Here is a 17,797-nt window from a genome sequence, read left to right as displayed (position 1 = left end):
AAGAAAACATAGGAAAATATTTTTGTGACCTTGGGTTAAGTAATGGTGTCTTAAATGTAACATTAAAAGCAAAATCCTTAAAAAAATTTGATAGTTTGGACTTACTTTAGCAAAATTTTAAAAACTTCTGGCCTTCAAAAGATACTGTTACCAAAATGAAAAGACAAACTATAGATTGGGAGAAAATAGTTACAAAGTACATATATAATAAAAACTTGTATTTAGAATAAAGAACTCTCAGATTTAACAATAAAAAAGCAAACAACTCCACAAAAAATGGGCAAAAATTTTCAAAAAACACTTCACCAAAAATATACAGATGGTAATAAAGCACATGAAAAGATGTTCAATATCAGTATTCAATGGGAATTGCAAATCCAAATCATAATAAGATACCATTTCACACTCACTAGAATGGCTATCATAAAAAAAGACAGTAACAAATGTCAGCAAGGATGTGGAGAAATAGGGACCTTCATACATCTCTACTGGGAATGTAAAAGGTAAAATCCCTTTGACAAAGATTTTGGCAATTTTCTAAGAAGTTAAACATATGCCTACTGTTCTGCTCCTAGAAATTCACCCAAGAGAAATGAAAGCATATGTACACACAAAGACTTGTACACGAATATTCACAGCAGCTTTATCTGTAATAGCCATAAAACTGGAAACAACCCAACAGCTGGTGAATGAATAAATTAATTGTGGTATATCCATACAATGGAATACTACTCAGCAATGAAAGAAAATGAACTATTGATACCCACAACAGTATGGATAAATCTTAAAATAACTAAGCTGAGTGAAAGAAGCCAGGCAAAAACAAAGAGTTCATGCTGTATAATCCCATTTATATAAAATTCTAGAAAAAGCAAACTATCATATAGTGACAAAAGGACCAGTGGTTGCCTGTGTGTTACTGGGGCAAGACAAGACAGAAGGGAGGGATTATAAAAGGGCAGAAGGAATATAGGATGATGGACATGTGATGATTTCACAGGTATGTATTGATACACATATTGAGACTTTTCAAACTGTACCTTTTAAATTTGCCCAGTTTACTGTATGTCAATTACATCTCAATAAAGCAGTAAAAAAAAAGAAAATAACAAAAAGAGAGATGGCTAAAGAGACACAATGGTTGAAGTTTGATGTTAGAAGTATACTGATCCTTCTTTGACGTGATTTCCCACCACCCCCAACCTCCAATAGTTGCCTGCTGGTTCCAGGCTATCCACCTAGAATGTGCAATCTGCTAGGCTTCAAAAGTGCCCATTGAGGCACATTGCCATAATCTGGCAACTCACTTAATTCCTCTTTTTAAATAGTTGTATACTTGAAAGAGGAAAACGTTTGAATTAAATCCTCATAGAAAAGTTCTATCACAGCAGGCGTCTCACATCAATAAGGCATTTTCCCAGGGCCATACATTTTGCTTATATCCCTCTGCTAAAATTTACTTCCTAAGAGAGTGGCATGGACATATATACACTACCAAATGTAGCATGGATAGCTAGTGGGAAGCAGCCGCATAGCACAGGGAGATCAGCTCGGTGTTTTGTGACCACCTAGAGGGGTGGGATAGGGAGGGTGGGAGGGAGACACAAGAGGGAGGAGATATAGGGATGTATGTATATATATAGCTGATTCACTTTGTTATACAGTAGAAGCTAACTCACCATTGTAAAGCAATTATACTCCAATAAAGATGTTAAAAAAATAAAAATAAAATAAAATTTACTTCCCATCCAACCCCGGCTTCGTTATCTTGTTAAGCCAGAAAAAGTCCATCTCCTGTGTGTGTGAAGCCCTCTCTGATCCTCTGCCTCTTAGCGCCATATCCAGTTACCATTAACCACGTGGTTCATATTACCAGTATGTAGGGGCTATAACAAGGTCCCCCAGCCCCACTTCCCTATACCCCCACCATGAATTTTGCCTAAGGAAAGTAAGCTTGTCATTTGGAATTTAAATTTTACAATGAAGACAAACTGGTTCAGAGAAGAAATATGCAGACACTTGAAACAGACATAAAGATTCCCAAGCCAAACAGACCACTACCTGAAGAAATAACATGTCAGCGAAAAAAAGAAGGTGCGCATGAGAAGAGAGGTTGATCATTAATGCCACTCACCATCCACGGAAGAAAGAACCCATCTGTATCCTTTGATACTCTGTTTGAAGCTATTACTTTTTTTTTTAAATTTAGAATTCACTGATTATTTCTCCTTATTCTAAATTCAAGTTTCACAAACAACCTTTTGATTATAATTTGGCTTCCAAATGTGGCAAGTATGCCAAGAGACCTCACTTAAATAAAAAAAAAGAGGGTCTAGTTCCCTAAGATGACTCCTCATTATAAATTAGTAATTTGCCATTCTAGGTTTATATAGTAGTCTTGTATTTATTTATTTTTTATTTCCACAGTCCATCTTACTGTTATAGCCCTTTTCCCATTCTGTAGTTAGGTGAGCAGAGTTTAGAACTATAGATTCTCAACTACCTGAGGGTAGTTTTGCATCCAGTTTTGTACTGGCCTCCACCATCATTGCTTGATTTAAAAAAATAAAAAAAAAAAACACTAAATTAAAATGAGCTGCTTAATTCCATTTTTAGTTGATTGGGAGTTAGAAAATTGGATACCAAAGACACTCCTTCCCAAGTGCAAGCCTCTAATACTCATAAACCTCTAGTACTATAGCTAAGACAGTTTGGTTTTTTTGTTTGTTAGTTTGTTTAATATGGAGTAATTTTTTGTTTGTTTGCTTGGTTTGGGTTTTTTTTTTTTTTTTTTTGGCTGCTTTGGGTCTTCGTTGCTGCGTGTGGGCTTTCTCTAGTTGCAGCAAGTGGGGGCCACTCTTTGTTGTGGTGCACGGGCTTCTCATTGCGATGGCTTCTGTTTGTTGCGGAGCATGGGCTCTAGGTGGGTGGGCTTCAGTAGTTGCAGCACGCGGGCCCTAGAGTGCAGGCTCAGTATTTGTGGCACATGGGCTCAGTTGCTCCGCGGCATGTGGGATCTTCCCGGAGCAGGGCTTGAACCCAAGTCCCGTGCATTGGCAGGGGGATTCTTAACCACTGCGCCACCAGGGAAGTCCAAGACAGGTATGTTTTTAAAAGTACGTTGCACATTCCTAGAGAACTGATTTTTAAATGAGGGTCAGAGTAACACCAACCTCAGTGAAGTTTCTGACACTGTTTCATTTGAGAATTCCTGAAATGTTTAAAAACATTTCAAGCCTCATCACATCAACTAAGATGAATGTAGAGACATGTCAGATGAATAACTATTAAGGAAATAATGAAAGCATATACCTTCTATTTTAACAATTAAACCACAATTTAGAGAACTAATTCTAACACTACAAACTTTTTGTTACCGAAGACAGTAAGAAAAATCACATCTTTAGGATAAGGAGTCATGACACATTTAAAATTTTGCAATGGTAATGCTTCTTTTGATGAAAAGAGTTCACCCCAGTATATATAAAGTAGTTAAGAAACTTTAAATTATAAATATATATTCAGATTAATTTTTTTTGTTTCAGGCTTTAAAAAAAATCCAAAGTAATCTGTGAAAAATATTCAACACACCATAGGTACATATGTTTAAAAAAGTAATTATGGGGCTTCCCTGGTGGCGCAGTGGTTGAGAGTCTGCCTGCCGATGCAGGAGACACGGGTTCGTGCCCCGGTCCGGGAAGATCCCACATGCCGCAGAGTGGCTGGGCTCGTGAGCCGTGGCTGCTGAGCCTGCGCGTCCGGAGCCTGTGCTCCGCAACGGGAGAGGCCACGGCAGTGAGAGGCCCGCGTAACGCAAAAAAAAAAAAAATAAGTAATTATGTTTGGGCTAAATTTCCACTTTATAAAAAATCAAATAATGAATACTTCTTGCTTCATTCCTTCTTAAAAGCAATAATTTATCATGAGTTGCTTAATAGAAATGTGATTCCTTTAAGTACTGTTAACTGAATAGTCTGTTTTCTCAAACAGTGGACAGTGTGATGAATAAATACAATTGTCTGTGAATAAATTAAGTTTCCTCGTTCACAAATAAAACATAGTCTTGAACACAAAATACAGATCCCATTAATATTTGGTTCTGTAATTAATACTCAGAAGACACAAATCCTGATTTTATGCATAGGAAACAGGCCTAGAGAAATGAAGAAACTTTTTTCAGATCCCAGTTAGTTAATGGCAGCTTAGATACTGAAACCACTACTGCCTTGTAGTTTGATTTATGAGTGCTAGTTTCGCATAAAACAATAAGCTAAAGATGCTCTGACAAGGAAATGTTTATTTCAAAAAGTCAGCAGCACAATCTGTCTCTTCTCCAAAGAAATAGTATGTATGGCAGACTTTCATTCTGCTGCTGCTACATGAAGAAAATTTGGGCCTAATTTGTCTGGTCTTTCAAGCCAGAGCAACGGAAGTGACTGGGTTTAGGTGGGGCTCATCCTGCTGGGCGTCATCCAGCCAACAGGCAAGGCTCCAGCTCTGCAGGAGAAGAGAGGTAGCCTAGGAAAGAACCAACCCCCACCCTGCTGTCTGTATCTAAGATTGGGAGGGAAAAAAAGGATACGATAAGTTAGTGGGTACTCTTTCAACTGTACACCCACACACATTTCCTGGTCCTTTATCTTCTTTACCATTCTTAGCGCTTCCAACCTGGCATGGCCTTCTGAATCATGTGTTCATCTCTCCTTTGACTCGACCCAACTGGCATGGCCTTCCATCTCACCTCTACCAACAAAGCCGTTGACTACACGTTAAGCAAAGACCTTGGGGTAGAGACTGGGTTTCCTAAGCTTTAGTCCGGTACAATCCAGCGCCACACCTGTATTTCTAGGCAACTCCCTACTGTCTCTCGCCGACCCGTCCCCGCCACCAGCCCCATCACCCCCCTGTCCCCAGCCGTGCCCTCCAACTTGCTCCAAGCTAATGTCACCCTGTGCCAACCCCTCCCAAGCGCTCGGGGCTGCAGCCCATGGGTCCCATTCCCGAAAGCGGTTCTCCTAAACAGCGCAAAGGGCGCCGCCACTCCCGGTGCGGTCTGCAGCCTCCGGGGCTCCCGCGCCGCTCTCACCTCATCCAGGGTGCGGCTGCCGCGGCTGCCTCTTCCTCCTCGGCCGCTGCAGCCCAGCTCCCGGACGGCTCGGGATGCCGTCGTTCCCGGCCAGGAGACTGCCGTGAGGACTGTGGGGTTCGCGCCGCGTCCCTGGACCAGTAGGGCGCGTGGCGCGCCCGGCTGGACGCGCGGCAGCAGCAGCCGCAGTCGCAGCGGCGGCGGCAGCAGGACCCGCTGTCAGTCCTCTTCATGAATTTCACGGGCCTGGCCAGCCCAATCCTAGTTACCGTCCTTGCTTGGTTTTCCTAAGGTCTTTCCGCACTGCCAGGGCGCATCCTCTGGGCGTGGATGACCATCCACTCCAGTTGCCACTGTCGTGGTGGAGACCTGGAAAGACCAGGCCTCCTCCGCGGCTGCCTCGGCCACCTGCTCCGCCCAGATTGCTTCGGTCCCTCTCGCACAAACGCCCGCCGCTGCCTCTTAACCCTCTGTCATCTCCCACTTTTCTCTCCACCCACCACCTCAACCTGGAGAGCTTTTCATTCCCAGACCTGCTTTCTTTTTTCTTCCTGTCTGCTTCATTGTCACCGTCCTCAATTTCCAACCTCAAAAAGTTTCTCCTTTTCTCATTTCCTCTCTCCATATTTTCCTGGTTTTTGTCCTCCACCCTCCAAATCAGTCATCCTCTTATATTTTATGTTATTCTCCTCAGAATCATTACTTCTCCAGGTTGTTGTCTAGCCTCCTTTCCCTCTCTTCCCTTCTTATCCCCTCATTTAAAATCTTTTCCTTTCAATTTTTCTTTTAGTTATTGTAAAAACCTTTCTCCTAAACAACCTCAATTTTCCTTTCTGTTGAGACTTTCTGATTGTCATTTTTCATGAAGAACTCATAGTAAAGTATATATAGCTTGGTATCCACCATCAAGTCAGAGGGAGTTTCCATGGTTAAAAAAAGTTCCTAGGTCAAATAAATCATCCACTAAATGTTTGTTCTGAAAATCCTTTTCTTATATTCAAGTGTCCTCTAAGAATGGAAGCTGAGTCTCCAGCAAAGCAGAATGCTCCTGATGCACTACTCTATACACAAGGCCCCCGCTTACTGGTTCCACTTAATTTTTCGACTTTACCATGGTGTGAAAGCGATATGCATTCAGTAGAAACCAGATTTAGAGCTTTGAATGTTGATCTTTTCCTGGGCTAGAGATATGGGGTAATACTCCCTGGTGATGCTGGGCTCCCAGTCAGATACATTAATAACCATTCTGTACCCATACAACCAGTCTGTTTTTCACTTTCTGTATAGTATTCAATAAATTACATGAGATATTCAACACTTTTTTATTATAAAATAGGCTTTGTGTTAGATGATTTTGCCTAACTGTAGGCTAATGTAAGTATTTTGAGCACATTTAAGGTAGGCTAGGCTAAGCTGTGATGTTTGGTAGGTTAGGTATATAAAATGCATTTTGACTTAAGATATTTTCAGCTTACAATGGGTTTATAGGGAGGTAACCCCATTGTGACCTGCAAGACCTGCAAGGGAGAAAGTTTATCTTTGTAGTGGGTATTATGGATCCCAAGGTTCATAGGCAATAGTCACTATTATTATTATTATTATTATTATTATTTTATTTTTTGTGGTATGCGGGCCTCTCACTGCTGTGGCCTCTCCCGTTGAGGAGCACAGGTTCCGGACGCACAGGCTCAGTGGCCATGGCTCACGGGCCCAGCCACTCCGTGGCATGTGGGGTCTTCCCGGACCGGGGCACGAACCCGCGTCCCCTGCATCGGCAGGCGGACTCTCAACCACTGGGCCACCAGGGAAGCCCAGCCACTATTATTGATTAACTCAGTGTGAATAAAGCTGAACTCTTCTTAACTCATTTTTTCCTCCCAAATCTGCTCTTCAGTTCTGTTTTATTAACCCCAACACTACCACCCACTGAGTTGCCTAAGCCTCAAAACTGGGAGTCATCAGAGATGTATCTCACTTGTGAAACTCATCCAGTCTTTCATTCTGCTTCTTTACTATTTCTTTAAGTAGTCTCTCCCATCATGATTCCAACTGCTTCCAGAAAATGACACTATCAGGTATCTCATTCTTTCTTTCAAACCTCCTAACTTAATCTATATCTTTACCTTTCTTTTTCCCCCAATCTATCTTACTGAAGCAACTTACTCTATCACTCTCATCTCTACTAGGGAATTCTTAATTATCTTTTGTTGTCTTAATATCTTTGGCCTCCCTTTCTCCATTAGCTCCATGCCCAGGCTATAAACATGCTCAAGTTTCCTCATCCCTAAAACAAAGCCTTCCCCCTCTAACCACCATCATATCTCTCACTTCCGTTCATAACCAGTTTGCTTATATACACTGTATGCATTTGATGTCTATACTTCCTGGCTTTACATACATTCTTTGCCACCTAATTCTCTGAAATCAGGCTTCTAATCCTATTAGCTGAAGTTCTCTCCTAGCAGACTCAGACTTTGACTTTGCCCATAGGCTAGTGGTAGATTATATCTAATACACAAATTGAAACAAATGGGGTTCCCAAATTTAAAATGAATATGCTGTCTTCATTAGTTGAGGCAGATAAACAGTTCAGTGAAGTTACTTTAAACTCAAAAGCTAAGAAGTGCTGAAACTTGCAGTTCCAGTTAAGATGGAGGAGCATGTATCAGACTGACTCTTCCCCTCCTTGGGTGGGGGGGTTGGGATAGAATAGAATATATAAATATTTATAAATATGTAAGTATTACATATATAAATATAGAATAATATAAAAACAACAGTTTGAAGGCACTGACTAGTAACCTAAGCAGACAGGACTTGAATCTATGATCCTTGAGAAGAGAAGCACATGAAATGAACTCCATATTCACCCTGGGATTTTTCTCCTGAGGGAATTTTCCAAATCAGGTGCTAGAGAATAAAGGCCAAGTAAAAGATGCAGTATTACTGGGCTGAAGACTCAAATGTCAAAGTTCAGAGCTGCCAAAGTGGCTGAGACTTGAAGAAGGACTCCCAGGCAGGGGAGAATGGCAGAGAAGTAGTAGCTCAATAATCTCTCTCAGTACAAATTCCCCTCAAGATAGTGGCCAGTTTCTAAACCCAGCATATGCAAAACAAGATGCCAAAAAGCGTACCAGGAAACAGCAGTTTGGAGGGTAATGAGCTAAGTAGAGATTTCAGCATCCAACACAATTTGGACTTCAAGCCTCTCCAAGGTAGAAAGACAGCCAGAGCTTTCAGTTGAGACCCCTAAAAAGGCCATACCGTTAGAGTAAGTGTAGTACAGTAATGAAACAGAATAGATCTAACAAAGCTTAAGACCCAGTCTTTATAGGATCAAACTGATCCACTTGTATTCCTTCTGCCTACCAGAACAAAACTTAACTCTTTGGAAGTTAGATAACATTATCCAGAGCCTCTACAATTTTTTCATCCACAATGTATAGGATCCAATATAAAATTATAAGGCATGGTAAAAATGAAATTCAAATGACTAAACACTAAAAGTTAACAGAAACATACCCAGATATTAGAGCTAACAGGACTTTAAATTAACTATGACTAGTAGGTTTAAGGAAATAGAGGAAAAGATGGGCAAAGATGAAAAGATGGATAATTTACTTCAATATAGAGTTGACATCTATAAAAATCAGATGGATGTTCTAAATATGAAAAATACAATAAATGGAAATAAGAACCCATTGGGTGTGTGTAACAGCTGTCTGAATGCAGCAGAAGTCAGAATCAGTGAAGTGGAAGATAGGTCAATAGGTGATTCCAAAATGAGGGACAGAAAAAAAAAAAGAGTGCAGCATCAAAGACTCGTGGAATACAGTAAAAAAGTATAATATATGTGTAATTACAGTCCTTGAAAAAGAAGAGAAAGAGTAAGGGCTAGAAGAAATGTTCCAGTAGATAAAGACCAAGAATTTTCTAAAACTGGTAGAAGACATTGACTTCTCAGATTCCAGAAGTTCCGCAAATTCCACGTAGAATAAATGACCAATATCCCTCAGAATATTAGAAGCAGTTTCTAAAATTCTGAAATTTGCTAAAGAGAATTCTCCAATTAAAACAAAGGGTAAATCTTGACCAAGAGGCAGTTTTCGTAGACCTAGTCAGTTCCATAGCATTTACACAGTGGCAGGACTCATTGTGCAAGGGCTGAAAATGAACACGCACAAGAGAGTATAGGAAATTATGTCACTAAACAGAGATTATATTCAAATCAGCCTTTGGGTGCCACAAGAAAAGGGGGCTCAAAGGGGAAATGAAAATTAATAAATTTTGATTATGCTCATGTAAAATCAAAACCAATAAGCTCATTAGACTGATGAAATAAAATTCATATTTTATGGCAAGACAAGAAAAATTTAAACATAAAATTTTTCTCTGCCTGTTTGGGCCTCCACCCTCCCCCTTAGTGTGTGCTGTGCATCTGCATTAACCAGACCTCCTTAGGAAGTTACATTCCTTCTTAAACTATAAAGGGTCACAATTCCTTAGGAGATAACCTTCCTTCTTAATCTTGTAAGGGGCTGCGATGACCCATGACCCACAACTTGCTTTGCACCTGTAGATCAGATTGTGTAAACTGTCAATAATACATCATTTGATGTGTACCCCACTGTCTCAAAAACTTGTGTAACTGTGCTTTGACCTCAGAGCTTTCTGAAAGACTGTCTCCCAGCTTATAATCCTCAGGTCGGCTCAAGTAAAATTCTCTATTTCTTTCTTAGATTGACTGCTGATCAATTTTTTTCGTCAACAATACCATAGTTAGTAAGCTGAAAATGAGACTGCCAACCTGTAAATTTCTAAATTTTGTAACAAGGCAGGAAGATCTCAAGTGTCCTTCCCTGAAAGAGGAAACAATTTATGTAGGTGAGTTCCACCTCTACCTGCCACATTTTAAACACAATACCATAATTAACCTCTTCATGGGAAACATTTCTCTCAATGAGACTATGTTTACAAATCATAGATTACTGGCATAAAGCAGATAACTGTCATAAAGCAATTAGTAAACCAGAGAAGCTAACCCTGTAAAGATTTTCTCTTCTTTCTCTATTCTTGACACTGAGTTTCTGCTATGATGTTTAGAAACAGCTATGTGGTTCTGACATATCTCACCAAGTACTACACTGTGTTCTGATAACACCATTTGTTTGGGTAGCTCTATGGCCTTGGAGTTGATCTTTTTATTTTAATGTTTTGGCTTGATTAAATTAATATTAATTTAATGTTTTTAATAATTCAGTAATTTAATATTAAGTATCCTATTACATTTTGGATTGTATGAAAGTAAGAGACATGAGAAATTTTGACTGAATCCTGAAATTCAGGATACTAAATAAAATTTCCAGTGAAAACAGCTCAAGCTATACCTGATGAAAGAACTCTGATTCTACCCAGGCACCTGTCTAAGAACACTGCTAGCTGAGACTGAGTAGAATAAGTAATTGGAGAATAATGATTTTTGCATTTTAATTTCTGTGAACTTTAAGTAAAGGAGTCTGGATTTTCTATGGGGTTTAATTTACAAAGGGATGGAGATTTAATCTGCCAACTTTATTTCTTTCCTGGAAATTTGATAATGAAAAAGGTTGATATCCAAATTTGAAGTATCTTCTGATAATGTACAATTTTAGTGTCTTTCTCCTGACATTTTATTTCATTACATAATTTTTAGTGTACGAGATTAGACAACATAACAGGTCAATAGTTTAACCTAGCAAATGGAATAGGAAATAGTAGGGATTATATTTTTTGGCCTTGCTTATGTACAATTTTAGTGTCTTTCTCCTGACATTTTATTTCATTACATATTTTTTAGTGTACGAGATTAGACAACATAACAGGTCAATAGTTTAACCTAGCAAATGGAATAGGAAATAGTAGGGATTATATTTTTTGGCCTTGCTTACAGTAAGTCTTTGGAATTAAGTTAATACGGACTAGCTTGACCCATTTCAGAGTTTTCTTAGCATAAAATTTATCCTCCTGTGGTTTTCAGAGTGGGGCCACATGAAGGTGGGGGAGAACTTGCCCTAATAGACTGCTATCTCCTCCCCAAGGAAGAAAGCCAACCTCTGGTTTGGCTTAATGGCAAAGCCCAAATGGTTAAGAGAAAAAAAAGCTAGATAATATTAGGAGGAAGTTCTTTTGCCACAGTGCCCATCTTTCCATAATAGAGAAACTTCCATTTAGACTCCTTTTAGGGGAATGCTCCTTATTCTTTCTCATCCCTTTCACTTATCATTCCTCCAGGAAGGAGTGACTTATCTGAATCATGATTTTTTCTTTAAGTTTTAATAATAATGAACTTGTTTTAGTTTTTTGTTTGCTTGCTTTAGTAATAAATTTGTTTTAAAACAAGACTTCAATATTTGATATCAAGTATATTTTTTAAAACCCTAAAATGACAGAGATTTTAAATAAAAAGCCCATAAAATCACACCATTAGGATGGCTACTATCAAAAACAACCCAAGGGCTTCCCTGGTGGCGCAGTGGTTGAGAGTCCGCCTGCCGATGCAGGGAACACGGGTTCGTGCCCTGGTCCGAGAAGATCCCACATGCCGCGGAGCGGCTAGGCCCGTGAGCCATGGCCCCTGAGCCTGCGTGTCCGGAGCCTGTGCTCCGCAACGGGAGAGGCCACAACAGTGAGAGGCCTGTGTACCAAAAAATAATAATAATAATAAAAATTGGGCTTCCCTGGTGGTGCAGTGGTTTAGAGTCCGCCTGCTGATGCAGGGGACACGGGTTCGTGCCCCGGTCCGGGAGGATCCCACATGCCGCGGGGCGGCTGGGCCCGTGAGCCATGGCCGCTGAGCCTGCGCGTCCGGAGCCTGTGCTCCGCAATGGGAGAGGCCACAACAGTGAGAGGCCCACATACCGCAAAAAAAAAAAAAAAAAAAAAAAACAGAAAATAACATGTTGGCAAAGATGCGGAGAAATCAGAACACTTGTGTACTGTTAGTAGGAATGTAAAATGGCGCAGCCATGATGGAAAACAGTAAGGTGTTTCCTCAAAAAATTAAAAATAAAATTACCATATCCAGCAATCCCACCTTTAGGTATATAGTACCCAAAAGAACTGAAAGCAGGTTCTCAAAGAGATATTTTGCACCCATGTTCATAGCAGCATTATTCACAATAGTCAAAAAGTGGAAGCAACCCAAGTGTCCATCAATGGATGAATGGATAAACAAAGTGTAGTAAATCAATGTGATGCCCACCCACATTGAGGAGACCAATCTACTTTACTCAGTTTGCCAATTCAAATGCTAATCTCTTTCAGAAAGACCCTCACAGACACACCCAGATAAAATGTTTAAACAGATGTCTGGGCACCTTGTGGCCTTAATAGAAAGCTTGAATAGAACAAAAAGACAGAAGAAGGCTGAATCCTCTCCCTCTGCCTAACTGCTTGAGCTGAAATATACTCCATCAGTACTCCAGTTCTCAGACCTTAGAGACTTGGGCTGGACTATACCACTGGCTTTCCTGGATCTCCAGCTTGCAGATGGCCATTCTAGTAGGTGTAGTCGTATCTCATTTTTGTTATATTTTGCAATTGCCTAGTTGTATCTCATTTTTGTTATATTTTGCAATTGCCTAATGACATATGATGTTGAGTATCTTTTTTATATGCTTATTTGCCATCTGTATATCTTCTTTTGTGTCTGGCCAGACCTTCTTCTTATTTTTAATAGTTTTTTTTAAGATTGTTAAATTCTAAGTGTTCTTTGAATATTTTGGATAACAATCCTTTATCAGATATGTACTTTGCAAATACTTTCTCCCAGTTTGTAGTTTGTCTTCTTATTCTCTTGACAGTGCCTTTCACCCAGCAGAAGTTTTTAATTAAAATAAAATGCAGTTCAATCTATCAATTCTTTCTTTCATGGCTCATATCTATGTGTACCTAAAAAATCATCGCCAAAGTTAAGGTCGTCTAGATTTTCTCTTATGTTATCTTCTAGTTTTCTAATTTTGCGTTTGTATTTAGGCCTGTGATCCATTTTTATTTAATTTTTATGAAAGGTATAAGGCCTATATCTAGATTCATTATTTTCCACGTGGATGTCCAGTTATTCTAGCACCTTTTGTTGAAAACACTATCCTTCCTCCATGATTTGTCTTTGCTCCTTTGTAAAAAATCAGTTGACTATATTTTGTTGGTCTATTTCTGGGCTCTCTATCCTGTTCCATTGATGTATTCATCTATTCTTTCACCAATGTTACACTGTCTTGATTACTGAGGTAATGTCATCCTGTGACTTTGTTCTTCCCCTCCAATATTGTGTTGGCTATTCTGGGTGTTTTGCCTCTGCATATAAACTTTAGAATCAGTTTGTGGATATCTACAAAATAACTTGCCGATATTTTGATTGGGATTGTATTGAGTTTGTAGATCAAGTTGGGAAGAAATGGCATCTTGACAATACTGAGTCTTCCCATCCATGAACGTGAGATATCTCTCCATTTATTTAGTTTTTATTTCACAGGGTTTTTTTGTTTTGTTTTGTTTTTAGTATATCCCCGGAATTGTGCAACCATCACTGCTATCTAATTTCAGAACATTTTTATCACCCCCCCAAAGAAACTCCATAGCCATTATCACTCACCATTTCCATTCCTATCATCTGCTCTCCCTCCTCCCAGCCCCTGGCAACCACTAATCTACTTTCTGTCTTTATAGATGTGCTTATCCTGAACATTTCATATAAATAGAATCATAAAATATATAGTCTTTCATGTCTGGCTTTTTTCACTTAGCATAAAATTTTCAAGGTACCATGTCATAGAATTCCATTCATTTTTATTGCTGAAAATATATCATATTGTATGGAAATGCCACATTTTGTTTATCCAGTTGATACATTTTCAGATTGTTTGCATTTTTTGACTATTATGAAAAATGCTGCCATGAAGATTTCATGTACACACTTTTTTTAAAAATTAATTTATTATTTATTTTTGGCTGTGTTGGGTCTTGGTTTCTGTGCGAGGGCTTTCTCTAATTGCAGCAAGTGGGGGCCACTCTTCATTGCGATGCATGGGCCTCTCACTATCACGGCCTCTCCTGTTGCGGAGCACAGGATCCAGGCGCGCAGGCTCAGTAGCTGTGGCTCACGGGCCTAGCTGCTCCACGGCGTTTGGGATCTTCCCAGCCCAGGGCTCGAACCCGTGTCCCCTGCATTGGCAGGCAGATTCTCAACTACTGCACCACCAGGGAAGCCCCCATGTACACACTTTTGAGTGGACATATGTTTTCAGTTCTTTTTGGTGGATACCTGGGAGTGGAATTGCTGGTCATATGGTAACTCTATGTTTAACTTTTTGAGGAACTGCCAAACTGTTTTCAAAAGTGGCTGCATGATTTTACATTACACACACACACACAATTCCCTTATCTGATATATGATTACCAAATATTTTCTCACATGTAGGGGTTTGTCTTTTCAATTTCTTGATTAAGTCCTTTGAAGCAAAACAGTTTCTACTTTTGATGAAGTCCAATTTATCTTATTTTGTTTTCCCCAGCTGTGCTTTTGAGGTCATATTTAAGAAACTATTGCTAAATCTAAGGTCATAGTTTCATTCTTATATTTTATCCAAAGAGATACATAGTTTAAGTCATACATTTAGGTTGATGATCAATTTTGAGGTAATTTTTATATATGGTGTGAGGTAGGTGGTCCATCTTCATTCCTTTGCATGTGAATATTCAGTTATATCAACATCATTTGTTGAGGAGATTATTCTTCTCCTCATTGAATTATCTTGGCACCCTTGTTAAAAATCAGTTGATTGCAGATGACATGATACTATACATAGAGAATCCTAAAGATGCTACCATAAAACTACTAGAGCTAATCAATGGATTTGGTAAAGTAGCAGGATACAAAATTAATGCACGGAAGTCTCTTGCATTCCTATACACTAATGATGAAGAATCTGAAAGAGAAATTAAGGAAACACTCCCATTTACCAATGCAACAAAAAGAATAAAATACCTAGGAATAAACCTACCTAAAGAGACAAAAGACATGTGTGCAGAAAACTATAAGACACTGATGAAAGAAATTTAAGATGATACAAATAGATGGAGACATATACCATGTTCTTGGATTGGAAGAATCAACATTGTGAAAATGACTATATTACCCAAAGCAGTCTACAGATTCAATGCAATCCCTATCAAACTACCACTGGCATTTTTCACAGAACTAGAACAAAAAATTTCACAATTTGTATGGAAACATGAAAGACCCCAAATAGCCAAAGCAATCTTGAGAAAGAAAAACGGAGCTGGAGGAATCAGACTCCATGACTTCAGACTATACTACAAAGCTACAGTAATCAAGACAGTATGGTACTGGCACAAAAACAGAAATATAGATCAATGGAACAGGATAGAAAGCCCAGAGATAAACCCACGCACATATGGTCACCTTATCTTTGATAAAGGAGGCAGGAATGTACAGTGGAGAAAGGACAGCCTCTTCAATAAGTGGTGCTGGGAAAACTGGACAGCTACATGTAAAAGAATGAAATTAGAACACTCCCTAACACCTAACATAAAAATAAACTCAAAATGGATTAAAGACCTAAATGTAAGCCCAGACACTATAAAACTCTTAGAGGAAAACATAGGCAGAACACTCTATGACATAAATCACAGCAAGGTCTTTTTTGACCCAACTCCTAGACAAATGGAAATAAAAACAAAAATAAACAAATGGGACCTAATGAAACTTAAAAGCTTTTTCACAGCAAAGGAAACCATAAACAAGACGAAAAGACAACCCTCAGAATGGGAGAAAATATTTGCAAATGAAGCAACTGACAAAGGATTAATCTATCAAATTTACAAACACCTCATGCAGCTCAATATCAAAAAAACAAACAAACCAGGGCTCCCCTGGTGGCGCAGTTGTTGAGAGTTCGCCTGCCGATGCAGGGGACACGGGTTCGTGTCCCGGTCCAGAAAGATCCCACATGCTGCGGAGCGGCTAGGCCTGTGAGCCATGGCCACTGAGCCTGTGCGTCTGGAGCCTGTGCTTCCCAACGGGAGAGGCCACAACAGTGAGAGGCCCGTGTACCGCAAAAAAAAAAAAAAAAAAAGAAATCCAAAAATGGGCAGAAGACCTAAATAGACATTTCTCCAAAGAAGATATACAGATTTCCAACAAACACATGAAAGGATGCTCAACATCACTAATCATTAGAGAACTGCAAATCAAAACTACAATGAGGTATCTCTTCACACCAGTCAGAATGGCTATCATCAAAAAATCTACAAACGATAAATGCTGGAGAGGGTGTGGAGAAAAGGGAACCCTCTTGTACTGTTGGTGGGAATGTAAATTGATATAGCCACTATGGAGAACAGTATGGAGGTGCCTTTAAAAACTACAAATAGAACTACCATACAACCCAGCAATCCCACTACTGGGCATATACCCTGAGAAAACCATAATTCAAAAAGAGTCATGTACCACAATGTTCACTGCAGCTCTATTTACAATAGCCAGGACACAGAAGCAACCTAAGTGTCCATCAACAGATGAATGGATAAAGAAGATGTGGCACATATATACAAGGTAATATTACTCAGCCATAAAAAGAAACGAAATTGAGTTATTTGTAGTGAGGTGGATGGACCCAGAGTCTGTCATACAGAGTGAAGTAAGTTAGAAAGAGAAAAACAAATACCATATGCTAACTCACATGTACGGAATCTAAAAAAAAATGGTTATGAAGAACCTAGGGGCAGGATAGGAATAAAGACACAGACCTACTAGAGAATGGACTTGAGGACATGGGGAGGGGGAATGGTAAGCTGGGACAAAGTGAGAGAGTGGCATGGACATATATACACTATCAAATGTAAAATTGATAGCTAGTGGGAAGCAGCCACACAGCACAGGGAGATCAGCTCGGTGCTTTGTGACCACCTAGAGGAGTGGGATAGGGAGGGTGGGAGGGAGACGCAAGAGTGAAGAGATATGGTGATATATGTATATGTATAGCTGATTCACTTTGTTATAAAGCAGAAACAAATACACCATTGTAAAGCAATTATACTCCAATAAAGATGTTAAAAAAATTTTAAAAAATCAGTTGACCATAGTTGTATAAATTTATTCTGGGCTCTCAATTATGTTCCATTGATTTATATGTCTAGTATCATACTTATTCTAGTATCATACTGTCTTGATTACTGTTGCTTGCGGTAATTTTTAAAATTGGGAAGTGTGAGTCCTTTAACTTTGCTATTCTTTTTCAAGATTGTTTTTATTATTCAGGGTCCTTTGCATTTCTATATAAATTCTAGGATAAGCTTGCAATTTCTACCAAAAAAAAAATGCCAGCTGGGATTTGATAGGGATTGCAATGAATATGTAGTTCAGTTTGAGGATCATTGTCATCTTAACCCTATTAAATCTTCAGATCCAGGCACATGGGATGTTTTCTTTCAACTATGTTTTGCAGTTTTCAGTGCATAAATCTTTCGTTAGATTTACCTAAATATTTCATTTATTTTGATGCTGTTATAAATGGAATTGAATTCTTATTTTTGGATTCTTCATTTCTAGTGCACAGAAATACAATTGATTTTGCATATTGATTTTGTATCCTACAACTTTGATAAATTCACTAATTAATTATAAATTTTTGTGTGGGTTCCTTAGAATTT

At 39.1% G+C, this 17,797-nt stretch overlaps 1 protein-coding gene across 1 annotated transcript in view; it reads right to left on the bottom strand.

Moving 5' to 3' along the window:
• PDE4DIP (phosphodiesterase 4D interacting protein) overlaps positions 1–5,319 on the bottom strand; it is a gene marked incomplete at both ends in the record, with an annotated part of 223,864 nt that extends 218,545 nt beyond the window's left edge. Inside the window, one exon of the mRNA XM_082614136.1 lies at positions 5,087–5,319. Coding sequence (XP_082470262.1) covers positions 5,087–5,319 — 233 coding nt within the window. The remainder of the gene's footprint in view (positions 1–5,086) is intronic.
• Positions 5,320–17,797: the final 12,478 nt, after the last annotated feature.

The sequence above is a fragment of the Mesoplodon mirus genome (genome assembly GCF_964341445.2).
Source record: "Mesoplodon mirus genome assembly, chromosome: 3".
In the NCBI taxonomy this organism is placed as follows: domain Eukaryota; kingdom Metazoa; phylum Chordata; class Mammalia; order Artiodactyla; family Ziphiidae; genus Mesoplodon; species Mesoplodon mirus.
This window is presented reverse-complemented; position numbering and strand designations above follow the sequence as displayed.